At 37.4% G+C, this 25,755-nt stretch overlaps 6 protein-coding genes and 1 pseudogene across 8 annotated transcripts; all 7 read left to right on the top strand.

The window, feature by feature from the left end:
- Nucleotides 1-832: 832 nt before the first annotated feature.
- LOC106363996 (probable mediator of RNA polymerase II transcription subunit 15c) lies at nt 833-4,958 on the top strand. Of its 2 annotated transcripts, XM_013803644.3 has the most exons (11): nt 833-962; nt 1,058-1,160; nt 1,237-1,333; nt 1,636-2,367; nt 2,472-2,542; nt 2,645-2,719; nt 2,810-3,469; nt 3,564-3,821; nt 3,915-4,100; nt 4,173-4,261; nt 4,343-4,958. In XM_013803644.3, exons 1-11 carry the CDS (start codon nt 853-855, stop codon nt 4,542-4,544), a joined length of 2,583 nt encoding a protein of 860 aa, XP_013659098.2. In that variant the 5' UTR covers nt 833-852; the 3' UTR covers nt 4,545-4,958. The 2 variants fall into 2 exon arrangements, with proteins under 2 accessions (XP_013659098.2, XP_048595282.1); XM_048739325.1 differs by having other exon boundaries at nt 3,915-4,261.
- LOC106362603 (probable mediator of RNA polymerase II transcription subunit 15c) lies at nt 4,952-9,234 on the top strand. The gene is made up of 9 exons (XM_022691666.2): nt 4,952-5,525; nt 5,768-5,870; nt 6,101-6,206; nt 6,288-6,803; nt 6,925-7,353; nt 7,447-7,683; nt 7,773-7,958; nt 8,032-8,120; nt 8,204-9,234. Exons 2-9 carry the CDS (start codon nt 5,773-5,775, stop codon nt 8,397-8,399), a joined length of 1,857 nt encoding a protein of 618 aa, XP_022547387.2. The 5' UTR covers nt 4,952-5,525; nt 5,768-5,772; the 3' UTR covers nt 8,400-9,234.
- A 1,099-nt stretch (nt 9,235-10,333) lies between these two features.
- Nucleotides 10,334-12,599, top strand: LOC111197896 (uncharacterized FCP1 homology domain-containing protein C1271.03c). 2 transcript variants are annotated; one of them, XM_022714036.2, is made up of 7 exons: nt 10,334-10,515; nt 10,693-11,114; nt 11,221-11,302; nt 11,639-11,705; nt 11,785-11,970; nt 12,048-12,108; nt 12,211-12,599. In XM_022714036.2, exons 2-7 carry the CDS (start codon nt 10,715-10,717, stop codon nt 12,375-12,377), a joined length of 963 nt encoding a protein of 320 aa, XP_022569757.2. In that variant the 5' UTR covers nt 10,334-10,515; nt 10,693-10,714; the 3' UTR covers nt 12,378-12,599. The 2 variants fall into 2 exon arrangements, with proteins under 2 accessions (XP_022569757.2, XP_048595281.1); XM_048739324.1 differs by having other exon boundaries at nt 10,349-10,515; nt 10,696-11,114.
- A 216-nt stretch (nt 12,600-12,815) lies between these two features.
- LOC106365838 lies at nt 12,816-16,528 on the top strand (annotated as a pseudogene).
- A 91-nt stretch (nt 16,529-16,619) lies between these two features.
- LOC106362604 (BAHD acyltransferase At3g29680-like) lies at nt 16,620-20,302 on the top strand. Its single transcript, XM_048739322.1, has 3 exons — nt 16,620-16,725; nt 16,818-16,953; nt 17,053-20,302. The coding sequence occupies exon 3, from the start codon at nt 17,790-17,792 to the stop codon at nt 19,224-19,226; it is 1,437 nt and encodes a 478-aa protein (XP_048595279.1). The 5' UTR covers nt 16,620-16,725; nt 16,818-16,953; nt 17,053-17,789; the 3' UTR covers nt 19,227-20,302.
- Nucleotides 20,303-20,500: 198 nt separating this feature from the next.
- LOC106365840 (malonyl-CoA:anthocyanidin 5-O-glucoside-6''-O-malonyltransferase) lies at nt 20,501-22,096 on the top strand. Its single transcript, XM_013805345.3, has one exon. It carries the CDS (start codon nt 20,548-20,550, stop codon nt 21,898-21,900), a length of 1,353 nt encoding a protein of 450 aa, XP_013660799.2. The 5' UTR covers nt 20,501-20,547; the 3' UTR covers nt 21,901-22,096.
- Nucleotides 22,097-24,198: 2,102 nt separating this feature from the next.
- On the top strand, nt 24,199-25,720 carry LOC106397599 (ninja-family protein AFP3-like). The gene is made up of 2 exons (XM_013838216.3): nt 24,199-24,879; nt 25,280-25,720. The coding sequence occupies exons 1-2, from the start codon at nt 24,408-24,410 to the stop codon at nt 25,573-25,575; spliced, it is 768 nt and encodes a 255-aa protein (XP_013693670.1). The 5' UTR covers nt 24,199-24,407; the 3' UTR covers nt 25,576-25,720.
- Nucleotides 25,721-25,755: the final 35 nt, after the last annotated feature.

Below are 25,755 nucleotides of genomic sequence, written 5' to 3'. Positions count from 1 at the left end.
TTTCTCATTTTTCTTTTCTTTTTTTTTTGGGGTCAAAACTCCTTATTCTAAATTGGTAAGATATCCAATAGACATCTATTCAATTGACATACTCTCATAAATATTTTTTCCAAAAAATAGAAAAATAATTATGATGGAGGAATTTGTGATTGGCCAAGTCAACGTCATACTTAACATATTTCCTTATTCGAATTTGGTGATTGACTGCAATAAATTAAAAAGACTTAATTAATAAGAAAAGCAGACACTATATATTGAGATTTGGGATACCTACGTCTTAGTCTTTCTTCAATCAGACTCTCCACTCTTTTCCCCTTCAATTCAATATCTATATCTCTCTCCCTCTCTCAAATTTTTAACCTATATTCTCGATTTCTTCTTCCTCAATTCATCGATCACCCTCCTTCCCCGATCACCGACGTTCTCGTGGGTTTTTTCTTCTCCTCCTCTTCTTTTTTCTTCTGGTGGGTTTTGCTTATTAATTTCAGTTATGTTGTGTGGAACCAAACATGGGTTCTATTACTCTGGTTCTGTTTGCTTGTATGATGTTCTTAAACCGATCATGTAATGCGTGTGATTTGTATTTTTTTTGTGTGTGTGTGTTGATGTGATCAAAGCATCTTTGTTTCGGTTTTGGTTTTCTTTAACCTAAACTCCTAGAAACGCGCTCGCAAGTTGTTTGATCGTCACGCAAACTCGAATACTGATGTTTTTAGGTCACTAAGGGAAGAATATGGTTTTAGTATAATTAGCACCAACATATGCGAGATTAACTTTTAAAAATGTGAAGGTTAAGTATTACTAGTAAATTGCAGTATCTGATCGTTTCTTGTTGCTACATAGCTAGATTTAATGGAGGGAACTTCTAGTTGGAAGCCTAACGAACAAGGCGGAGACTCTCTTGCTAATGATTGGAGATCACAACATGAGCCTGATCTACGTAAGAAAGTTATTGTAGCAATGTAAGCCTTCTTACTTGTGTGTTTGTTATTATTGTATCTATACAACTGTTTCATTAACTTTGTAACTGATAATTTGTTCTCATGTATGTGTTAAGAGTGGAGAGGTTGAAGATATGTTTCTCTAGACATATTACGGATACTATTACCAAGAGCGCTTGTACATTTGAAGAAAAGATTTATGGCATGGCCAAAGATAAGGTACCCAAAATACAAATACGAGAGTAGACCTCAGCCTTGTGAATATAACTTTGCTTGTATTTTTACTATGTCTCAGGGTGATTACTTGCGGAAAATCCACGAAAAGATACTTGCTTTCGAAAGAAAAATCAGAGCTGGTACTTCAGCCAATGGAGCTAACACTCCACATCCAGGTTTATAAGATTTTTATTGTTATTTTGGTTTTAATATGGCAATTTAGTTTTAGGACTAGAACTTCTCTTTGGGTGTGTGTGCATTACCTGAAAAACACAACAGATCATGTTACATAACTCACAACTCACATTCTATATCTAGAACTGTTTCAGATCATTTACGTTACTGAATTGTTATTGGCAATCTACTTAAGAAGTTTGAGAATCATTATACTTTTTCACAATCTTTTTAGCTTATTATGTTTTTTCTTTTTTGCAAATATTAGCTTATTATGTTTTCTTTGGATGCGTTTATACATCAGCTCAAGCTCTGAATCAAGGACAATCACTTCCCACCTCGTTGACATATGCACATACTCCAACAAACCAACCATGGTTATCTCAAAGCAACATCCAGAGCAAGTTCAACACTCCTGAATCTTCTGGTTTGCCCATTCAGTCTCCTATGACCGTTTCTGCGGCTCATAATCTAAACGTTCAAATGGGTGAAAGAGTTGAATCAAGTCTTGGTCCCGGTCCTCAAAGACAGATTCAAGGAAGGCAACAACAGCTTCAGAAGTCTCAACAGCAGCAACTGAGATCCAACACGATGTACCAGCATCACGGGAATCAGCAGCAGCAAAGTTTGTTGCCTCATCATAGATCATCGTCTCCTATTAAGCTGTCTTTTCCTCAGTCTTCTGCTCTTTCTAGTCATCAACAGCAGATGGCTGTGCCGTCCAGGGAACATAAACAGCTAGAACGGAAGTATCACATTAGTCAACTGATGAATGGTCAAGACACGCAGCAGAATCATCTAACATCACCACAAAACAATGGGGAGAAACAACGAATCTCCCAGCAGAACAATACGACTAGCTTTAATGTGCATGGATCAAAATTGTTGGGTGCTCAAGGCCAAGAGGTGGAGAAATCTCAACCATTGATGCTACAACATTTGAATGAGACACAAAGGTTTCAAGCAGCAGGTTCTTTGCACCAAAGCCAGAACCTAGCAGACCAACAGAATCAGCCATATCAATTGCAGAAACCTAGTATGTTTACTTTCTTACCAACTTGGATGATAATATTTTTCTTGGTAGCACCAATAAATATATATTTCATTAAATATGAGTTTAATACAAAGATTGTTTTGTAGCTTTTCAAGATTCTACAAGCAAGACGTTAAACCCTAGTGGTGGTGACTGGCGAGAAGAAACCTATCAGAAGGTATCTTAACATCACAAACATGAAAGTATGGTGTAACCTATGGAAACGTATCCATTGTTAATTAATTCAACTATTTTTTTTTCATAATTTTCCTGCATGCAGATAAAAGCTCTTAAGGACAAGTATATACATATTCTGAGTGAATTGTTCCAAAAACTATCTTATAAATTGCAAGAGGTACCTCATTCATAACCTAATTATTTCTTGTTATTGTTACAGAAGTAATAATAATAATAATAATAATAATAATAAAACAATTGTTTCCAGATTGATTCTCTTCCTCAACAGAACATGATGCCATCTGACCCGCGGGTTGAAAATCTAAGGGCGACCATAGCGAGGTTGGGGCAAGTTCTTGTGTACTTAAATGTCAGTAGGAGCAGTGTATCAGAGCAGCACAGAGATAAGTTTAGTGCATTGGAGTCACTTGCATTGAAATTCACCAAGCATCAGAGGGAAAAGGAGGAGCAGCAACAAGTGCATATCCCTCCTCCTCAGATCCATCAAACAGCATTACAAACCCAAAGTGGTCAAGTCCATGCGTCACAGACAGCAGCGCCTCATTCCTCGCAGACAAGGCCTAGGATAGAACCAAAAGATGTGAACAAGGTTATGTCCTCATCAGGAAATGTCGTGGTGCATTCTCCTAAACAGAATCCTCCAAGTAATCAACGGGAGGTTGTGCACTCTAATATCAGCCAGGCTCAGTCTAGTATGTTTCAGAAGAAGCAGTTTCATCATCTCCCTAAGCAAGAACAACCATCAGCTTCATCCCCTCAGATGCAGAAGAACAACTCTTCTCCACAGTTAGTGGAGCAGCAGACTCTTCCTACACCAACTAACAAAACAGAAGCTCAGGAGCATCCTCTGGTTACTCTTTCTCCTGAGCCACCCTCAGAGCGGCCTATTGATCGTCTGATAAAAGCTGTGAGTCAAGAAGTCATATATAGATTATTCAAGTTTAGTTTCTCCATCTTATCTTTGATCAAAGTGTTAATGTTTGTGTGTGTGGCTTTGCTAGTTTCAATCATCATCACAAGAATCTTTGGCACAATCAGTAAGTGAGATGAGGTCGGTCATCAGCTTAACTGACATGCTTGCTGGTTCAGTCCACACCATTGGAGGATCTAGAGCTCGTTTAGGGGAGGATTTGAGTGAGAGGACAAGGTTCCGTGTGCAACAAGGAGATACACATCCAACTAAGAAACTTAAGCGCTCACTCACCGCTATGCCATCACAAACTGATAGCTACAAACGGTTCAGTGTTAACAAGATTGAGGTAAAATGTGTGAGCCTGTAAATTTTATTTTGAACTTATTAATAATAAAAACAAAATGCAATATTGAAACAAGGCAATTTCTAAATCTTGCAGCCTAGTTATGCCCTCCTGCAAGAGATCATTGAAATAAATGGGAGATTTGTAGAGACAGTGGTGAACATATGTAATGAAGATGTTTGTCCAAGTGAAGCTACTTCAGGAACAGTCGTCGTCACGTGCTCTTATGTCCCTGTGGCTCTTAGTGCCACATTCAAAGCTCTTTACAATTCAGGACATATCGTAAGTCTCTCTAAACTTTGGTCTTGTCTGTCTTTTTCTCAAATGCTTATGTATCCCATGTTTGATATGCAGTCACAGATTCAGCCGTTACGTTTACTAGTTCCTGAGAATTATCCAAATTCCCCAATAATAATAGAGAAAATCCTCTTTGACGGCGCCAGGTATGAAACTTGACCACAAGAGGAAAACTAAACATATATGTTTTACTGTTTTGATCTTTATACGGGTTTGTTTCCTTGCAGTGATCACAAGTTTGAGGATTTATCGGCGAGAGCTAGATCGAGGTTTAGTTCGTCTATGAAGGAAGCAATGTCACTTAAAGAAATAGCTAAAGTTTGGGATGAGTGTGCGAGAGCTACAATGCTTGAGTACGCTGAACGGCATGGTGGAGGTACTTTCAGCTCCAAGTACGGTCGTTGGGAGTCTGTTCTAAGATCTTCATGAGCTCTAAATACTTTTTTTTTTCTAACTTACTCACCCGTCAAGGATAATGCACAGAGGTGGAAACTTTAAAGTGTTAGGTTTTATTATTTGCCTTGCGGTAGAAAAAATATCAGTTGTAATTTGTAAATGCATAATGTTTCCATTATCATTTGTAAATGCATAATGTTTCCATAAACTTGAATGTCCAAGTCTAATCTATTTTGTAGAAACTTTAACCGGTTTCAGTTTAGATTCTTAGATTCTTAGAGGTTTTTTATGACCAGAGTCGGGGCTGAGTAAACGAGGGCTCCTTTTCAATTTTTTTAATAATTTTATTTTTATAGTATTATAAACTATATACAAAAAAACAATACAAAAATAATAATAATCTAAATAAAAATAAAATGAAAATGAAAATATAAAAAACTCTATTTCTTTTTATCACAAAATTATTTACTTTATAAAAACCTTTTTAATGTATTTTATATATGGATTAATATATAGAAATAATTTTTTTAAAAAAAATTGGGAGCCCCTTTGTATTTTGGGACCATTCAAATGTTTCAAAACAATGGGCTCAAGCTCATCCTTGCTTATGACCAAGCTTTCTTTTATAGTATTTGGTTATTAGTTTACCAAATTAGGAATCAAACGAAAACTTTTCCAGCAAAGTTCTACGGTGGTGATTTAACATTTTACCAAAAACAAAATTCTACAGTGCTAGTTTGAACAATTTTATATTGAGACTTATAAATTGTACTTTACAGATTCTTCCATACGTACATTCGCAATTTGGTAACTGAAATGAAGTAAAAAAAAGACTTGATTAAATATATACGAAAAGCAGAGACTATCTATATAATACTTTTACGTATAGTTTTATCTTCAATCATTCTCTCTCCCTCTCTAAAAACCCTTTGGAGTCTTGATTCCTTCTTCCTCAATTCATCGATCATCCTCCTCCGGCGATCTCCGACGGGTCTCGTGGGTTAAAGTCTTTTTGTGAGTTCCGATCTCTCATTCTTGTACTGTTTTCTTTATTCGATGTTCTTCTGTTTGATCAAAGCATCTCCGTATTTAGTTCTTTTAACCTAAATTTCCAAGAAAGCAAGTTGCTTGATTGTCACGCTACTGCGAAAACTGATGCTTTAAGGTCACTAATAATGGAAGAATCTGATGATATTGGTTTGTTCTAGTGATTCTTGATTATGTGTTTTTAATGTCTGATCATTTCTTGTTGCTAGACTCAATGGAGGGAAGTTCTAACGAACAGGGCGGAGACTCTCTTACAAACGATTGGAGAACATATCATGAGCCTGGTCTACGGGAAAGAGTTATTTACGAAATGTAAGCCTTTCTTTCTAGTGATCTTTGTAAGCTTTTGCATATGGTTACAGATTCCTACATTACACCAGTAAACGCTGCAAGAATCAAAAGCATAAGAATTGTGCATGAAAAGGGGTTTTCATGATTAGTGATGAAACCTAACTAATTCACATTTGATCTAGAGACTCCATAAAACTCTAGATTCTTTGTACTACTCTCACTGATTATTTTGTTCTCATGTGTATGTGTAGAGTGAAAAAGTTGAAGAAATGTTGTCATCAACCTAGCAATGAAAATGATATTAAGAAGGCAGCTATCAAATATGAGGCTAAGATCTATGGTATGGCCAAAGATAAGGTATAACTCAAAATTATTACAAATTAAGACCTCAACCTTTGTGAAGATACTTTGCTATAATCTTTTTTACTAATGTCTCAGGATGCTTACTTGGGGAAAATCTGCAGAAAAGTTTTTTCTTCCCATAGTCCTTTCAGAGCTCAAGAACAATCACTTCCCACCTCGTTGCCATATACACAAACTCCAACAAGCCAGAGCAATCTCAACGTTCCTGAATCATCTGGTTTGCCCACTCAGGTTCCTCTAACCGTTTCTGCGGCTCAGAATCTAAAGATTCAAATGAGTGAAGAAGGAGTTCATTCAAATAAACTACCAGGCCACCCTCAAAGAGAGATTCAACAACTAGAAAGCGAGAACCTCATTAGTCAACTGATGAATGGTCAAGACACGCAGAAGAATCATCCACAAAACAAAGGGGAGGAGCAAGAACAAACAACTCCTAGGGTATCGACCTCCCAGCAGAACAATATGGCTAGCTTTAATGTGCATGGACCAAGTTTGTTGGGTACTCAAAGCCAAGAGGTGGAGCAGTCTCAACCATTGATGCTACAACACTTGTATGATGTTGATGACTGGCGGGAAGAGACCTATCAGAAGGTATCTGCCTCTTAACATCACATCATGAAAGTTGCATGATGCAACTATGGTTTTATCCCTATCAAACCTATCCATTGTCTTTTAATAGTTCAAAAAAATCTTTTTCATAATCTTCTTGCAGATAAAGGTCCTCAAGGAGAAGTATGGAGTTGTTCTGAGTACATTTTTCAAATCAATATCTGATAAATTGCGGGAGATTGATTCTCTTCGTCAGCAGAACATGCCGGTTGAATGGCTAACGGCGAGCAAAGCGACGTTGGAACAAGTTCTTGCGTTCTTAAATGTCTGTAAGAGCAGTGTATCAGAGTTTCATAGAGATAAGTTTAGTCTCCATGAGGAAAAGGTATTGAGGTTCATTGAGTATCATCATCTGAACGTGACTCGGAGGGCAATGAAGCAGCAACAAGTGTATCTCCCTCCTTCTCATACCCATCAAACAAGGCCTAGGATGGAACCAGAAGATGAGAACAGCCCTATGTCCACAGCAGCTCAGGAGCATCTTCCACCAGAGCCAATCACAGAGCGGCCTATTGATCGTCTGATAAAAGCTGTGAGTGAAGAAGTCATATTAAGATGATTTCAAGTTTAGTTTCTCCATCTTATCTTTGATCAAAGTGTTAATGTATGTGTGTTGCTTTGCTAGATTCAATCAGCATCACCTGAATCCTTGGCACAGTCAGTAAGTGAGATGAGGTCGGTCATCAGTTTGAGTGAGATGATTGCTGGTTTGGTCAACACCATTGGAGGATCTAGAGCTCGTTTAGTGGAGGATTTGAGTGAGAGGACAAGGTTCCGTGCGCAACAAGGAGATACAAATCACACCAAGAGATTCAAGCGCTCAGTTACTGCTATATCTTCCTCCAAAGTTAACAAGATTGAGGTACAATCATGGAGCCTTTCATATTTTCTTTTAAACTTAAAAACATTTGAAAAGCAATATTGAAACAAGGCTATGTCTCAATCTTGCAGCCTAGTTATGCTCTCTTGCAAGAAATCATGGAAATAAATGGGAGACTTGTGGAGACAGTAGTGAGTATATGCAATGAAGATGTTTGTCCTAGTGAAGTTACTTCAGGAACAGTCGTCGTCACGTGTGATTATGTCCCTGTGGCTGTCAGTGCCACATTCAAAGCTCTTTACAATTCAGGTTATATCGTAAGTCTCTCTAAACTTTTAATCTTGTCTGCCTTTTTCTCAAATGCTTACGTATCCCATGTTTGATATGCAGTCACAGATTCAGCCGTTACGCTTACTAGTTCCAGAGAATTATCCATCTTCCCCAATACTTCTAGAGAAAGTCATCTTTGATACCGCCAGGTATGAGAGTAGAAGTTGGTTGATCACAAGAGGAAACTAAACGTGTATATGTTTTGATCTTATGGGATTTGTTTGCCTTGCAGTGATCACAAGTTTGAGGATTTATCCGCGAGAGCTAGATCGAGGTTTAGTTTGTCTATGAAGGAAGCAATGTCACTTAAAGAAATAGCTAAAGTTTGGGATGAGTGTGCGAGAGCTACAATGCTCGAGTACGCTGAACGGCATGGTGGAGGCACTTTCAGCTCCAAGTACGGTCGTTGGGAGTCTGTGCTAGCTTAGAGCTTCATGAGTCCTACATACTTCTTGTATCACTTACCGCCCTCTCCGGATGATGTCAAGGATCTTGTAAAGAGGTGGAAAATGTAAAGCCTAGGTTTTACTTAATTGCCTTGCGTTAGAAGTAACGTCAGATCAAAATCTTGTTTTGGACCACCACTGTATAATATGTAAGATGCAATCATATGAGAAATTAAAACTGTACAAGTGTTTAACGCTTCTTACTCAGCAGTGTAGGACGGCCACTCTCCCAAGTTTGAGTAACATATAAATTAGATCCAAAAAAACTTCGTTAAAAAATTGTGAAAAAAAATCTATACCATGTTCCACAAGAAACTACATCATCAAAAGTCATATTCTTTAACTCCAAACAGAGTTTAGAGATGGCAAAGCATAAAACCCAACCGCATGTGGTCCAAGTATATTATTTTTCACAGGAGACTTTCCGGACATGAAAACGTATAAACTTGAATAGAATCTAATTAAGTATTAATTGCAACTAACATCAACTATCTAACAAGAAACAATCATAATCATCATCCATGAACCAATTAAAAAACAACCTACGCATTAGCCATAATGGAAGAAGAACAAAGCATAAATGATGTGGTGAGTAGATTGATTGAAACATCGAACAAAATTAATCATATAGTTAATATGGTTCTACTATGTATTTTATACTATATATCTATTGCAATATGATAATACTAATACAGTAACAACTGTATAAATTAATAATGTCGGTACTTTGATATTTTATTAATTTATATAAAGTTATTAATTTATAAAAAATTTATATTTATATTTTTTAATTTTTAATTGGAGAAATTACATGTTTACCACTTTTATGGTAATACTTTTCATTTTTACAACCACTAATGAAACATTTTCAAAAATATCTTCTTCATTAAGTGGCAAAAAACTCTTATGCCCTTGTTATTTATATATATAATAAATTATTATTAAAGTAAAAAATAAAAAAAAATAATTTCTTTTTATGTTTTCAAATTATACTTTTTCAAATTCGAATTTTTTTATAAATTTTTCTTTTGAATTTTTTTTCGAATTTTTTTTTATTTTTTTTTTCAAATTTCTTTTTCAAAAACGAAAATTATGTTTGAAACTATTTTTTAAAATTTTTTATATATTTTTTAGTTATTTATATATTTATTAGAATCATAAATTTCACATTCCAAAAACTCTACCCGACCCCCTCAACTCTAAACCCTAAGTCTAGATTACTTAACCGTAAGTGTATAATTGTATTTTACCCTTCATTAAAAGCGAGGGCAAAAGTAGTTAGTGTAAACAAGAAAAGTGGTAATATGAATTTAGTATTTTTGGCAATTTCCCTTTTTAATTTTAAGATATATATTTTCTAAAAAATATAGATTTGATTTTAATGTATATATACAATACATTAATTAACATTTTGTAATTTGACATTTATATTAGTTTTATTATATTATTTAGCGTATATAAAATATGTTTCATAAAATTCAAATGTGTTTTTAGATATAATTTTACTAAATCTTATCAAAATATATGAAGAAAATATAAAAAAATTCCATTGTTGAATATAAAACAAATAATATAATGGTTGGTTTGTACTTATATAAAATGTGTATACATATAAATTATTAATTTATAATTTTAATATGACTATACATTTACATAAGATTTTCTAAAAAAATATTATTTTATCGATTTATATCATATTCTGAAATAGTTCAAATTAGTATCGGAGAAATCTATTAATTTATATGGAGTACAGACCAGGCCAAGGACCATGGGTTTTGAATGCTAACTCATAAAAAATTAATTAGATAGGGGATTGGTACTAATCCCGGATTAGTGGTTATGAAATTAAATTAACCCACCCGAGTAAACCGGACCCGTAGTAACATAACAAACGCGGAATAAAAGGACCCCACTAAAAAGCACGTCCATGGAGAAGAAGACCAAACGACACCGAGAACCTGTCGTTTTTATCGTTGAGAAGTCTGAGATCTCTTCGTCTTCCCAACCAAATCTCAAATCACATAATAACTCACATAAACACTCTGTTTCCCTCCAGCTTCTTCCTCCAACAAGGTCAACTCCAACGAATCCTTTGATTGTAAGCAAGTTAATTGATTCCTTTTATCCAATTCGAAACCAATGTCATTCAATCTAGAGTTTGATCCAATTGTGTAATTGGTACTGTTGTTTTTGATTCAGATCATCGTAAAGATTCATACTTTGTTGTGGTTTCGAGTTAGTTTTGACTTCTTTGTTCGCTTAACTGGTGATTCAGCAGATTCTGAGTTCCTCGGAGAATGAGAGCAATTGAACATCTTGTAGAGGACGAATCTGTGATCAAGAAAGCGAGAATGGTTGATAACGTAGAAGAGGTTCCAGTCCCTGTGGTGGTCGATGGTAATGGAAGCGAGAATGGTCAAGTCACAGTTGTAGAAGAAGAGAAAGAGAAAAAGATAGAGGAAGTTTCTGCTGCACTTAGCTTAGCAGATACAACAGAACATATGTCAGAGGAAGTTGATGTTGACGCAAAAAACACTGAAAAGATTTTTCCACCTTTGGATCTGGAGAAGAACAAAGAAGCTTCTGTTGTTACAAGGAGGAGAAAGCTTCTGGTTCTTGATCTGAATGGGTTGCTTGCAGATATAGTTTCTCCTCTTGCAGATTGTAAAGCTGATATCAACATTGGAAGAAGAGCAAGTGAGTCTCAAACCATCTTTTTTGTTTATTTATTTATCTATCACCAGTACTATTTGAAATTTACTTATAATTAATCTGCAATTTTTTTTTAATTTGTTTATGTCAGTTTTTAAGAGACCCTTTTGTGAAGAGTTCTTGAAGTTCTGCTTTGACAAGTTTGAAGTTGGTATCTGGTCCTCTAGAAAAAAGTAAGTCATTACTCTTTATCTATTCACACTAATCTTTTTTTTTTTGAAACATATATGTAATTTAATTATTTTTTGTTTTACATTTTCTTTAGATATTTGTGTTTTTAGTCATATTTGTGTTTTTCTTTATATAATATTTATCTTCAATGATTAATAAGAGGTTTTAAGAATTGCATTAAAATAGTTGGACCACACCTATATCAATAGGTCATCTTCATGTTTTAATAGAATAGATATGTAAATCAAGTTGTTATCTTTATTCACATAATCATATATGTAAAAATTAATATCATATAATCAATTTTTTTTTAACTATTTTTTTCTTTTCTCCTATAGGAACAATGTGGACAGAATCACTGAGTTCTTGCTCGGAGATATGAAGAGGAAACTGTTGTTTTGCTGGGTATGTGATGTTCTTGCACTGACCTCCTCTGTTTTTTCTTTTCTTGTCTGACTATTTTTCATTTATTTTGCTTTTACAGGACATGTCTTACTGTGCTACAACAACTCTTGGTTCACTTGAAAACAGACACAAATACGTGGTGTTCAAGGATCTAAACCAGCTCTGGGAGAAACACGACTCAAGACTTCCTTGGCAGAAGGGTGATTACAACGAAACTAACACGGTTTTGCTGGATGATTCTCCTTACAAGGCTTTGCTTAACCCTGTAAGCTTTAGTTTAGGGTAATTTGAGCTCCATTATTTAGTCTCGTCCATGTTTTAACTCTTTCAAAATGTTAACAGCCATATACAGCGATATTCCCACACTCATACAGCCATCAGAACAAGTCAGACACATCCTTAGGTAAACTTTTTTTTTTTTCCCCTTATACTTGACAAGCAAGAATCAGCACTTTGGTTTTAGTAGATTATGAAAAATTAACCTCTTGTGTGTTGTGTTATTCAGGTAATGGTGGTGATCTGAGACTTCATCTGGAGAAGTTAGTAGAAGCTGAAAACGTTCAAGATTTCATCAAGAAGAACCCTTTTGGGCAAGAAGCTATTACTGAAGCTAGTGAGACTTGGGAGTTTTATAGAGAGGCCACTCGTATGCACACACATATACGCATTTAGAAACCTCATACGGTAGAAAAGAGAAGGATTGTTGGAAGATTTTTTTTCTAGGTGGTTGGTAAAACAGGCGATAGAAAGAAAAAAAGAGTAACTGAAAGGAGCTTGATGTTGTTGTTGTAGTTTTGTTTTGGGTGTTTCATTGTAGAGGTTGGATACTACAAGTAATTTGCTTACTTACCTGTAATTTGTTTCTTTTATATAATTTGGTTTTGTTTTTAGAGATTCTCATTTCTCACCTATAATTTTGGTTTTTTTGCTTCAGTTTGTAACTTTTGACATTGAAAGGTTGTTAGGCCATCTCTTTTTTTTTTTTTTTTTCTTGTCAACTTGTTATATTATTAAACAGTTACCTGATGAGCGACAAGTTCATATATTGGCTTGAAACGTCCATTGTTGAATGAGTAAAAAAACTGATGACTTTGTGAGTCATACTTGAAATAGGGCTGTCAATTGGGTTGGAAACAGGCTCCCACCAGCACCGCCACAGTCTGGATCATCTACAGGTATTAATTAGTGGAACCTGTTTGATTCACAGGTTTGTTATTGAAGAACCATTAACACATTTTTTTTCTTGTCTTCAGTTGCGAGTTGCGTGTGATTGTAGATAAAGATATTGTTAGAGATATACATATATAAACAAACACCTTTTCTAGTGCTCTAAAATTATAATCCTAATCGCCTTTTCTATTGCTCAAAAATTATAATCTCCATCCAAAACTAGTTTTAACCAAAAGTAAGTGGCTACAAAAGATTCACTCCTATCTTGAGAGGTTGATTGTCCGTGAATAGTGGCTACAATAGATTCAGTCATCATCGTGAATATAGCTGGTTTTTGTCGTTTGGTGTTGACTGAGAATAATCAACTCTTATAATAGGTCTTCTGCTGAGTTCTAACTAAAACACATTCACATATTTTCTTTATACAGATCAGTTGGAAGAAAATCGATATCCAAGAGGTGATTTTTATTTTCGTATTTTGCATATTTATTTCATCTCAATTGTTCATATCTTTCATAGATTAAATCCCACAAAATAGTATATATTATCTCGACTAGAATTTGCTGAGAAATATTATCCGGACTATGAACTCAATGATCTTCCTCTAGTGGTTATTGATTACTTATCACATGTTTGAGCAGGAGATTTATGGCTGAGACACTTTTGTCGTTTGGAGTTGAGAGGCTTTGGAACCTCCTTGTCCGAGAATCTGAGAGATTTCAGGGATTCAATGAGCAACTCAATGTACTAAAAAATGATATGAAAATGTTAAGGTGTTTTCTGGAAGATGCATATGCCAAGAAACACACAAGTGCCATGATGGAAAACATTATCGAAGATATCAAAGAAATTGTTTTGGATGCGGAAGATATGGTCGAAACCTTTCTTCTAAAAGAAGAACTCAAAAATACACGGGGTATCAAAAACAGCGCAAGGAAGTTTTCTTGCAGTATCTTTGAACACAGGGGACTTGCTTTCAGTATGGAAGCCATAAGTAAGAGGATCTCTAAGGTGATTCGTGATATGATGTGTCATGGGGTACAACAGGTAAACATTGTCAATGAAGGGTATACACAATCTCTACAAGAAATACGAACGTTTTCTGGCGATAATGGAGACCATCTTGTTGGGTGGAAGAAAAATGTTGAGATTTTGGTTGGCTATCTGCTTGACGAGGATAACAGTCAAGTGGTTTCTATAACCGGGATGGGTGGTATTGGTAAGACAACACTCGCAAGAAAAGTTTATAATCATCAGACTATAAAAAGTCACTTTCCAAGACTGGCGTGGGTATGTGTTTCACAACAATTTACAAAGAAGGATGTCTGGCAGACGATTTTGCAACAACTCAGGCCCGAAATCAAGGTGTTAGAGATGACAGAGTATGTACTTCAAGAAAAACTCTCTGAAGTGTTGGAAACACAAAAGGCTTTGATTGTCATTGATGATATATGGAGAGAAGGAGATTGGGACCGAATCAAGTATGTGTTTCTGCAAAAAAAAGGTTATGTTACGTACGTTCGTCTTTTTAAAGTACACGATTTTTGTTACATACATTCATCTTTTTGAAGTTCATGATTTTATCATGAAAAGATTATAAGAATATAATTTGTTACAGGATGCAAGGTATTACTTACTTCTCGTAATGAAGGAGTAGCACTACATGCAGATAGACATTGTGTTACATTCAAACCAAAATGCCTAACTTTTGAAGAAAGTTGGGATCTTTTTCAAAGGATAGCATTTCCAATGAAAGACACATCTGGTAAGTTTTTAAGGATGATATATTTGGAACTTTTTTTGTTCAAGTAAATTAAAGGAAATTGACTATAATACAATATCCCCAAGACATATGATCCTTCGGAAACATTTTTATAATTTGATGTGCAGAATTCAAGATTGATGAAGAAATGAAAGAGATGGGAAAACAGATGATCAAACATTGTGGAGGTCTACCCTTGGCTTTAAAAGTGTTAGGAGGTTTGTTAGCTGCGCAATACACATTGTGTGAGTGGAAAAAGATATATGAGAATATTGGATCTTATATCGTCGGAGGGACTAGCTTTAATGAAAGAAATGTTGTTTACCATGTTTTGTATCTGAGCTTTGAAGAGCTGCCTGCTTATTTGAAGCATTGCTTCCTCTACTTAGCCCATTTTCCAGAAGATTATAAAATAGATGTGGAGGATTTGTCATATTATTGGGCTGCAGAAGGAATACAAAGGCCAAGGTATTACGCTGGAGCGAGCATTCGAGAGGTTGCAGATGGATACATAGAAGAATTAGTGAAAAGAAATATGGTTATTTCTAAAAGAGACGTTGAAACTTCAAGATTTAAAACATGTCAGTTGCATGACATGATGAGAGATGTTTGTTTACTCAAAGCTGAAGAAGAGAATTTTGTAGAAATTATTCAAGGCACATCAACTGCAAACTCCAAATCTTCTTGTAAATCTCGCAGACTTGTTGTACACAAGCCTGATGAAACATTTAATGTGGATACGGAGGTGAAGAATCCAAGCCTTAGAACTCTCTTGTTTATCAAGTGCAGAGGATGGAGGGGAACAAGTTTATTCTTTACAAGGCATAAACTGATGAGAGTGTTAGATCTCTCTCGGGTGAAGTTTGAAGGATGGAAAGTACCCTCTAGCATCGGGAAGCTCATCCACTTGAGATATTTGAGTTTATTTTGTGCAAGTGTAAATCGTCTACCTTCTTCTATGCGGAATATGAAAACAGCTGCTTTATTTAAACCTAGAAGTACATTCAAATAGAGTTTACATGCCCAATATCTTGAAAGAGATGCGAGAATTGGTATACCTCCATTTTCCGTTGGAAATAAAGAATAAGGTAAAGATGGAATTGGGTAATCTGGTCAAGCTGGAGACATTGGAGAATTTCTCAACAGAGCATGGGAGTGTGGATGACCTCCGAGGTATGACACGGCTCAAAACTCTTTCTATCTATATCAGAGGTAAAAAATGTAACATGGAAACTCTATCTTCATCTCTAAGTAAACTTCCACACTTGGAGAATCTTACTATAGATAAGAGGATATGGTATGCTCTCCCGAATGATGATGAAGAAGAAGGATTTTTTTTGGATTGCATTCATCTCAAAAAGCTGAAGTTGTATATCTATATGCCAAAGTTTCCTGATGAGCAACAGTTTCCTTTTCACCTTACAACCATTTCTCTAACTGAGTGTTGTTTGAAAGAGGATCCAATGCCAGTTCTAGAGAAGTTGCTTCACTTGAAAGAGGTTAGTTTACTGTATCAATCTTTCCGTGGGAGGAGAATGGTTTGCTCGAGGGGTGGGTTTCCTCAGTTACAGATGCTACGAATAAGGAAACTAGAGGAGCTGGAAGATTGGATAGTAGAAGAAGGCTCCATGCCATTTCTCTATACTCTCGAGATAGATGCTTGCAAGAAACTAAAGGAGATTCCTGAAGGGCTTCGATTCATCACTTCCTTGGAGGATTTGAGTGTTACATATATGGGAGAGCAATGGGGGAAGAGACTGTTGGAAGAAGGAGAAGATTATTACAAAATCCAACACATCCCTTCCGTTGAATTCTATTAGTAAACTTTTCTTTGGCAAAGGTGAATCAGTCAGCAGCTGAAGGAGGCTCTCAGAAATTACGGACTATCAGGTAAGATATGATTCCCCCAAAACTATAGTATTATTTAAGATGAAGTTCTCGGGTGGAATGATTAAGAAATAATTGTGTCGAATCCATCGGTTTTAAGGAGGAGAAAACTTCTCTTTCTTGACCTGAATGGGTTGCTTGCAGATATAGTTTCTCCTCTTGCAGATTGTAAAGCTGATATTAACATTGGAAGAAGAGCAAGTGAGTTTCAAAAGATCTTTTGTTTATTTATATCACCAGTACTATTTGAAAGTTACTTAATTACTTTAGTATCTTTTCTTTGTCTCTGTCAGTTTCAACCTCATGTTCATGTATCCTGCCAAAACTGGATTAATCCGATTAGAAAAGAGCCTCTAACCTGTAAGATGGCTATCATATTGTCCTGAGACTCTGTTATGTATTTTCACATGGCTCCTTCTGATGCTAGAGGTTAGTGCTTACTCGTTTTGTGATCACTTCTTGTACCCATTTGATGATCAAAGTTAGTGAATGATATAGTAGTTCTTATTTGTTCATTCATGTTAATAGGGGAATTAAAACAGAGTATTAGATGGACATGGAAAAGAACAACGAGTGCAAGGACAAGCAAAATATCAGGTATCTGATTAGTGAAGAACTAGAAAGGATTATACAACTCAATGAGATATTGGACATGCAAGGCCATTGAAACTGCTTTGTCTTTTGTAATGTTTTTTTTTGTGCTGAAAGCATATGAGATCAACATTTTGTCTGCTTTTAACAATGGTAAAGTACAAGGAACAGCAACAATTCTTGAATAATTTGTTCCAGCAGAAGCCTGACATGGGGGAACGGCCAATTCCAATATTGATTACATTTATATGTACCTAAGTTTTGGTGGTTTATTTATATCTAAATAAACCAATTAACCTTAACAAATCTAATAAAAACAACCATTAACTAACAACAACAAAAACTCTGTATGTTTTCAAGCTGTCTTAATTCAGATGCGGAATAAAAGTTAAGAAGTGTTATATATGGGCAATCTCCACTGACAAGTTGCGTAATTGGTGACGAAGATTTAGGAGTTTCTATGGAAACCAATATTTAAGGATTCAAAAAAACGAAAGTTCCTTTGCGAACAGAACTAATCTTCACAATCACATGACAACAGCTGGTGTTTCACGTTACCATATAGGTATCTCCAATTTAAGGTTTGACTTCAAGTGAAATAATAGTTTGAACCATCTATTATAAAAAAAGTCAAACTACGTTTGCATTTTGATGAAAGCTCTATCTCCCTTACAATGAGCTCGAGTTCAACATATAACGCTGGTTTATTATCTTCATCAATGGGGCTAAAAGTAATCAAGATCACCCGAGTCAACCCCGCAACTGACTCGTCCCGCGACTCTGCCGATCCACTCATTCTCCCACTCACCTTTTTCGACTTGCGGTGGGTAAGATCCCATCCTACTCAGCAAGTCATCTTCTACAAACTCCCAGTGTCATCTCGCGAGTTTTTTCACTCCGTGATCCTCCCTAAGCTTGAGCTCTCCCTCTCCCTCGTCCTCCGCCACTACTTCCCGTTGGCTGGTCACCTCAAGTGGAACCAACAAGATCCTAAGCCCCGAGTTGTTGTCTACAGCCACGACACTGTCTCGCTAACGGTAGCTGAGTCTAACGCTGATTTTCTCTTTGTTTCCGGCAAGGGACTACGTCCACAGACGGAGTTACGTGTCTTGGTGCCGGAGTTATCGGTTTCGTGCGACTCCTCATCTCTATATTCTCTCCAAATCACATTGTTCCCTAACCAAGGGTTTTGCATCGGTCTAGCAGAACATCATGTTTTGAAGGACGGTGTAGGATCGATAATGTTTATCAAAGCATGGGCTCACATTTGTAAGTCACTGGGAGAAGGAATAATGACTTTACCTAGTGACTTTATTCCAATATTAGATCGTACTCTCATCAATGTTAGGCCTAGTCTTGAATCCAAGATTTTGGAATACATGTCATACTTTTCAGATGAAGAAGATGGCAAGAGAACCATGGACCCGCCTCCAGTGGGAGAGATTTGTACTGATCTTGTCCGGATAACACTCGAGCTGACTCAGGAGAATGTGGATAAACTCAAAGAGCGAGCCAAGAGAGAGTCAACTCGCTCTCAGCATGAGCTTCATTTATCAACGTTCGTTATAGTAAACGCTTATGTCTGGAGCTGCCTTGTGAACGCGCGTGGAGGCAACAAAGAGAGGCCGTTGCTTTTCATGTACGCAGCTGATTTTAGGAACCGGTTAGATCCACTGGTCCCTGAGAGGTACATGGGTAATTGCGTGGTTCTTGTCAATTGCATTGGCTACAAAGGAAAGCATCTACTGGGAAGAGATGGCTTTGTTAGTGCTGTGGAGATTCTTAGTGACTCAGTTAAAGGTTTGGGTTCAAGAGGGATTGAAGCACTTTGGGAGTCCTACATTGATGGAATGAAGCAAGTGAAACCGGATACTCATGTTGAGTCCGTCTCTGGGTCGACTCGGATGGGGTTGTACCAGGCGGATTTCGCGTGGGGAAAACCGGTTAACCATGAGATTGTATCCATTGACCGGTATCCAGCGTATTCGATGTGGGAGAGGAGGGATGAGACCGGTGGCGCTGAGATAGGTTTGTGTTTGCGGAAGAGTGAGATGGACACTTTTATTTCTTTGTTTGAATATGGTTTAGGAAAAATATCATCACGTATTTAACGCTGCATGCATGCAACTTTTCTTTCCAGGACCAAAGATATATTATGTAAGTGATGTAACGCCGTACATGTTCCAATTTCAAGAGCTACTTGTTGAAATATTGTTAGGCGCCCCATCGCTTTTTGTTATCTATGTGTAGTTATGCTATCCGTCGAGTAATGGTTTTCGTAAAAAAAATATTTTGCTTGAGTAACCTTATTATACGTATAATCAAGATGATAAATTTCAATGCATATATATATATATATATATATATACGGCTTCTTCACCGAAAAGAAGATTGAAGTTTAAAATTCATGTGAAAAAGTGGAGTTATTGAAATATATCTTCCAAAACATATTGACATGATATATAGTTATAGACAAATAAACAAAAAATAGTGGTTTTTATAAAAAAGTAAATTATATATTGTCGTTTAAAACTGCAAATTGTGTAAAATTAAGTTTGATAATAAAGCATCTCAAATTTATAAACAAACCACATAACTTATAAAATGTATGCCAAGCACCTCCACATGCTGATAGGAAAGCTGGTTTGAATCTTAAGTCAAAATCATATTCTAGTACTCCACTTGTAGTATTGTGTAGCTATTTGGTTTATAAAAGACTACAGTTCGTTTTTGCAGAAAAAAAAACGAATCTAGCGTTATATCATAATGGGGCCTATGAATTATAAAAGGTTTATTTCAGAAATGTGTAATTTTTATTTACTTCTAATCAAGAAAAAGTATAGTATGTTTTTGTTTATCATCAATGGCTCTAAATATCAAGATCTCTCAAGTCAACTCAATACTCGTTTCATGACGAAAGACTCGCTAGCTGCTTCTCCCATTCTCTTGACGTACGGTGGTTAAAATTCCATCATACCGATAGAAGAAGCATAATAGTATGTGGAATTTACAGCAAAAAAAAATGCAATAGGGTTTTGTGGGTGATGTAAAATTTACTACAGACTATCATATATTTTATTTGTGGATAGTGCAATTACAAAGGGTGGGGTCTTTGTAATTTATTCAAACCTTTTAGCATATGCAATCTAGTTCTTGTAGGTACCTTTGATATAAAATTAGAAGAAGAAAAAAGCAATATATATAATATATAATATGCTTTACTAGGATTTTAAATGATAATATCGAATATACACCCACCGGTTGGGTAAAGTGTGCAAATTTCTCAGCAAACCTAGCCGGTGGTTGATTTTCTTGGAAGAAAAGCAAGTAACAAAGACCACAACCTCCAAAGAAAGCTTGTGCGCCTATACATAGTCCAACACTCACAAAAGCAAAAGTCAAACAAATAAGTTTGTACATTGATACCGAGTCATGGTGCATTCCAGCCCAACCGTTAACATACTCGAGGTAGTCCGAGTTAGTCCACCGCCTTCTGACTCAATCACACTTCCACTCACTTTCTTTGACTTGGGTTGGCTCAAACTCCACCCCGTTGACCGCCTTCTATTTTACCGTGTCCCCGAGTTATCTCGCTCTGTCCTCATATCTAAACTCAAATCCTCTCTCTCCGCCACACTCCACCATTATCTCCCACTCGCCGGCCGCCTTGTGTGGACCCCAACAGACACAAAACCGTCCATTGTCTATTCTCCTGACGATGACGATGCCGTCTACGTCACAGTGGCTGAGTCCAACGGTGATATCTCTCGTCTCACCGGAGACGAACCTCGCACAGCCACCGAGTTTCATCCTTTAGTCCCAGAGTTACCTGTCTCCGACGAGTCAGCTCGTGCTCTCGCCGTTCAGATAACTTTCTTCCCAAACCAAGGATTCTCTCTCGGCGTGACCGCACATCATGCCGTTTTGGACGGGAAAACAACAGCCATGTTTCTCAAAGCATGGGCCCACAACTGCAAACAAGAACAAGATCCTCTACCGCACGATCTAACCCCTTCTATGGATCGTACGGTTGTCAGAGACCCAGCCGGACTCGAGACAAAACTCTTGAACCGGTGGATGTCCGCTTCCAACAACAAACCAAGCTTAAAGCTGTTCCCTTCCAAGGAAATCGGCGCCGACATTGTCCGAGTCACGTACCGTTTGACTCGGGAAAACATCCAGAAGCTCCGCGAACGAGTCGAGACCGAGTCAAAAGCCGGAGCCGAGCTGCGTCTGTCGACTTTCGTCATCACGTACGCCTACGTCATAACATGTTTGGTTAAAGCGCGTGGCGGTGATCCGACCCGGCGCGTGTGTATAGGTTTCGCGTCGGACTTTCGGTCACGGCTAAACCCTCCGTTGCCGCCGACGTATTTCGGGAACTGCATTGTCGGTGCCGGAGATTTCGACGCGAAGGCGGAGCCAATACTGGAAGAAGGCAAAGGGTTTGTCTCGGCGGTGGAGAGTTTAAGCGGATGGGTCAACGGGTTGTGTCCGGAGAATATAGAGAAGAATATGCTTTCGCCGTTCGAGGCGTTCAAGAGGATGGAACCGGGTAGACAGATGATATCAGTTGCTGGGTCGACCCGGTTGGGAATTTACGGGTCGGATTTTGGGTGGGGAAAACCGGTGAAGGTGGAGATAGTGACGATTGATAAGGACATGTCGGTTTCGTTGTCGGAGAGTGGAGATGGAACCGGCGGAGTTGAGATTGGGCTTTGCTTGAGGAAGGATGATGTGGAACGGTTTGGTTCGTTATTTTCCCGCGGGTTGAAACCGCAATGAGAAATGTGATTCTCATTTTTACATGAATATTTTCTTTTAAAATGAGGTTTTAGTTTTCCAATCTATTAATTACTTTGAGTTGCATACATAAGTAGTCTTGCAATCTCTATTGTTGTTCGTTTACATGTTGGTTGGACATGTTTGTGTTTAAAATATTTTCAAACTGAAATAAACAATCATCGCACTTCCTTAAAAACCATCTTTCACGTATGGTGTTATTCTATGGTTAGACGGCAAATCGATAATATCCAAAACGATTTTTTCAAAATCTAATTTATACATAATTCAAATCGCTTTAAAGTGAGTTTTATTCGTAAATGGTTACATAACTTACATTGTTATAAGTTCCAATCTGAAACAGAACTACAAGATCCTTTCTCCATTATTTCCTACTTTTCACTCCATACATATTTACTTGTTTCAATTAACAAACCACTACTTAAATAAATCATGTGTAACTTGTATAAACTCAATGATGTAGAGTACTAAAAGTTACACGTGAAAAAAATACTTGGATTGAAATTACACTATAACGTCTGAATAAATATCTTTCTAGTTTCTTTTGTTTCTCGGCATTCTTATCTTTTTAATAGGTTGGTTTGATTGCGAACTGTGAAAAAGTGCAGATTGCTTCCTTTAGTCTCTCTCCTCTCTGTTCTTTCTCTTTTCATCTTTCACAGAGATGAGATCGAGACGAAGCTATCACCGGTGTTGACCGGATTCTGATTCCCGCATTGTCGGGCTCTTGTCTCTGGGAAGCCGTGTTTCCTTTTGCAGACTTCGCCAGCTTTTGTCTCCGGGAGACGGTGGCTTCTCCAACATCGATCTCGCCGGCTATCTTTCGGGTTCATCCAGATTCCGTCTAGATCTGTGTCTCCGGTCTTTTTCTGCCCATCGCCTCTCGATCGTTTCTCTGATGTTTCTTCCCCCAAGCGTTTTTGGGTTGTTGCATCTTCAAGCTTATTGGTATCTTTAAAGATGTCCGTTTGAGTTTTCAAGATAGTCAGAGGATTTCGATCGATTGTAGGCGGTTGTGTATCTTCTTCGTTTCGCAGATCTGCCAGGCTGTCTCCTCGGTTCGAGCTTCGTGTTAGCCGTTCTGGTTGAACGGTTTCCGTTGTTTCGACTTCGCCGTCGGCGGAGTTACGATGCGATCTTCTCTGGTTCCGGTGGAAGCAGGCGGTGCGCGTTCTGACACGTGTTCATTGATCGCTGGGCGATCGAACACGTGGTGAGCGGCGTGTCTCTTGTTCCTCGACGGTTTTTTCTTACTGGACTTTGGCCCATAGTGTTGTGTGTTGTTCCGTGGTCTTTGTTTTGGCCCTTCTGTTTGTAAACGTATTGGGTTGGGCTCTGTTGGGCTTTAACCCTTTCAATAAAATTCCAGTGAAAAAAAAAGGTTGGTTTGATTGCTTTGCTTAGTTATTGTGATGCTATCGGAAGGAGACATGTGTGTGAGTGTCGAGTGTGCACATGTGTCAAACATCCAGAGGAATTGCGTCGATAGATTTTGCAAGTTGAGTTAAAAGGGTAAATCGTTGTGAGGCCCTACCATCTGATCTCTTGCGTGTTGTCTAGAGATTCTCTTACTCCGTAAAAGTCACAAAGTATCTACACTTTTGTTGTTGTCAAATTTCATACGTATCTTTCACATGCTTTGTCTTCATCTTTTTCGAATTTTGTTTCCTAACTGTTTTGACCGGTATCAACATATACATTTCAGAATATTACAATATATGAGTTTGAATGGTGGATTGGTCCATGTGTTCAGCGTAATCTAAGCTACAGTTATTTTGGTTAGCTCAATGCAATCCGTAGAAGATAAACATAAATTTTGATTATTAATTCATTTGAAAAAAAATACAAAGTCTTTAAGACTTTTGTGTCATGTTGCGTACTTGCGTTTACTTTAAAGAAAAAGTTTATTTTTTTCCACGAACAAAAAGTTTCTATCAAAGCAAAAGCGACAGATAGGAACAGCCCAATTCCAAGAGCAAATTCCACGTGTCAACTTTTCCATGAGAGAACGTAGTGGACATGTGACGATAAAGAAGATAATGTGATTGTTAGTAAAAAACAATGACACGTGACGACCTGTCGCTACAAAATCCACATCTTGCAACGTGAATACCACTGAACATGTGACACGTCTACGCTTTCGGCTACGAGTCTTGTTTTTGTTTCTCGATGTCTGAATTCCGGAACACCACGTGGGTGCTCTAAAAGTCCTTGCCATGGTACCACGTGTCGTTATTACACCGAATAAAGCGTACTTTCGATATTTATATCTTATTTTTGATTTATTATTTTCCTTAATTCAGTGTTCGTTCGAGATTTGTCGGAGAAAATTTCGGTAATAATGTTGAAATTTGTGGGAATTATTTAAGTAAAGGAAAGGTCACAATTTGAAGAAAATGGAATCTTCCAAAATAGATATTTGCTCGTTTCTTGGGATTTGAATTGCTTTATCAAGATTCTGTTGAAGTTCCAATCTCTCTGTAAATAATATGTCCGGAGCTGAGAAAAGGGACAACGGAGAAGAGATCCCTAGAGATCTGCTGCAGAGGTTCATGTCCAAGAAACAGAAGTCGTCGGTTGAAGCCGGAGAGGTAGAGATTGAGCTGGACTTAGGGCTTTCTCTCAACGGTAGATTCGGTGTGGACCCACTTGCGAAGACAAGGCTGCTCACACGATCATCTTCTATTCCTGATCTTGTGGTCAACGGTGGTAGAACGGAGTTGAGTAGGACTTGCTCGTTGCCTGTGGAGACGGAGGAGTGGAGGAAGAGGAAGGAGTTGCAGAGCTTGAGGAGGCTTGAGGCTAAGAGAAAGAGGTTAGAGAAGCAGAGAAACGTGAGAGTACTTAGGGAGAAACACAAAGCTGGTGGAGGAGGAGGAGAAGAAGGATCTATTGGATCTTCCGGAAGTGGTTCCTCTGGTTTGTCCGAACTCGACACCTCCCCTTCTCCTCCTGTTCAAGGTACCACAAATATTGTCATGATCTTCAATAACAAATGCTTTCTCTATGGTCTTGGTGGGGATTGTTTGCCTTGTTTCTTTGATTCTTGATCAATAGGGTAACAAAATCTTGAATTCGTGATATCATTCTTTTATGATGATTATATTCTTATTTTGTATTTGTTTGTGTTTTCATCAAAATGCATATAATGTTAGGTATGATCTGTAGATCAAGTAACTCACAAAACTAGTCTTGGCTTGGGTCTATGATTATCTGTTTTAAAAAAAAAATGTATTAGAGGGTTAGCGATAAGATCAAACTCATACTAGTATATCTTCTAGGCTTAGGGTCTTTCACTTGGTTATGTTTTGTTTGTCTTTGATTAGGCTTGTTTTATTGAGATAATTACTTGTGTTTGAAGCAACAACAAAAGCATCCATAGAAAGAAGCCCATCAAGTACTCAACCTCTGCCCGAGAATCAAGCAGCACGTAACATGATAGACGACATGCCATGCGTGTCAACAACAGGCGATGGACCCAACGGGAGAAAGATAGATGGGTTTCTGTATCGGTACAGGAAAGGCGATGAGGTGAGGATTGTGTGTGTGTGCCACGGAAGCTTCCTAACGCCTGCTGAGTTCGTTAAGCATGCAGGTGGCCGAGACGTGGCGCATCCCTTAAAGCACATTGTTGTAAATCCATCTCCCTTCTTGTGACCATTATGGTCTCTTTGGGATAGTGTCTTATTACCATACTAGTATTAGCTCCCATGCTATGCATGGGTCAATTTCATTGTTTTCTAAATTATCTGATCAAAACTTAATAAGTATAAAACATCAAAACAAATTATTATTTTAGTTACCTATCACTGTAATAGATAAACCAAGAAATATAAA

Source organism: Brassica napus, chromosome A9 (genome assembly GCF_020379485.1).
Source record: "Brassica napus cultivar Da-Ae chromosome A9, Da-Ae, whole genome shotgun sequence".
Classification (NCBI taxonomy): Eukaryota; Viridiplantae; Streptophyta; class Magnoliopsida; order Brassicales; family Brassicaceae; genus Brassica; species Brassica napus.
Note: the sequence above shows the minus strand (reverse complement) of the source record. Positions and strands in the feature narration are given on the sequence as shown.

Excerpts from the sequence above, each read along its gene's own strand:
- LOC106363996 (XM_048739325.1), top strand. The coding sequence starts at position 853 with ATGGAGGGAACTTCTAGTTGGAAGCCTAACGAACAAGGCGGAGACTCT. Across the intron at positions 3,822-3,914 it reads TCAGTGTTAACAAGATTGAG|CCTAGTTATGCCCTCCTGCA; the intron begins GTAAAATGTGTG and ends TAAATCTTGCAG. Across the intron at positions 4,262-4,342 it reads ATCCTCTTTGACGGCGCCAG|TGATCACAAGTTTGAGGATT; the intron begins GTATGAAACTTG and ends GTTTCCTTGCAG.
- LOC106362603 (XM_022691666.2), top strand. The coding sequence starts at position 5,773 with ATGGAGGGAAGTTCTAACGAACAGGGCGGAGACTCTCTTACAAACGAT. Across the intron at positions 5,871-6,100 it reads GAAAGAGTTATTTACGAAAT|AGTGAAAAAGTTGAAGAAAT; the intron begins GTAAGCCTTTCT and ends GTGTATGTGTAG. Across the intron at positions 6,804-6,924 it reads GGGAAGAGACCTATCAGAAG|ATAAAGGTCCTCAAGGAGAA; the intron begins GTATCTGCCTCT and ends ATCTTCTTGCAG.
- LOC111197896 (XM_022714036.2), top strand. The coding sequence starts at position 10,715 with ATGAGAGCAATTGAACATCTTGTAGAGGACGAATCTGTGATCAAGAAA. Across the intron at positions 11,706-11,784 it reads GGAAACTGTTGTTTTGCTGG|GACATGTCTTACTGTGCTAC; the intron begins GTATGTGATGTT and ends TTGCTTTTACAG. Across the intron at positions 11,971-12,047 it reads ACAAGGCTTTGCTTAACCCT|CCATATACAGCGATATTCCC; the intron begins GTAAGCTTTAGT and ends AAATGTTAACAG.
- LOC106362604 (XM_048739322.1), top strand. The coding sequence starts at position 17,790 with ATGAGCTCGAGTTCAACATATAACGCTGGTTTATTATCTTCATCAATG.
- LOC106365840 (XM_013805345.3), top strand. The coding sequence starts at position 20,548 with ATGGTGCATTCCAGCCCAACCGTTAACATACTCGAGGTAGTCCGAGTT.
- LOC106397599 (XM_013838216.3), top strand. The coding sequence starts at position 24,408 with ATGTCCGGAGCTGAGAAAAGGGACAACGGAGAAGAGATCCCTAGAGAT. Across the intron at positions 24,880-25,279 it reads CCCTTCTCCTCCTGTTCAAG|CAACAACAAAAGCATCCATA; the intron begins GTACCACAAATA and ends TTGTGTTTGAAG.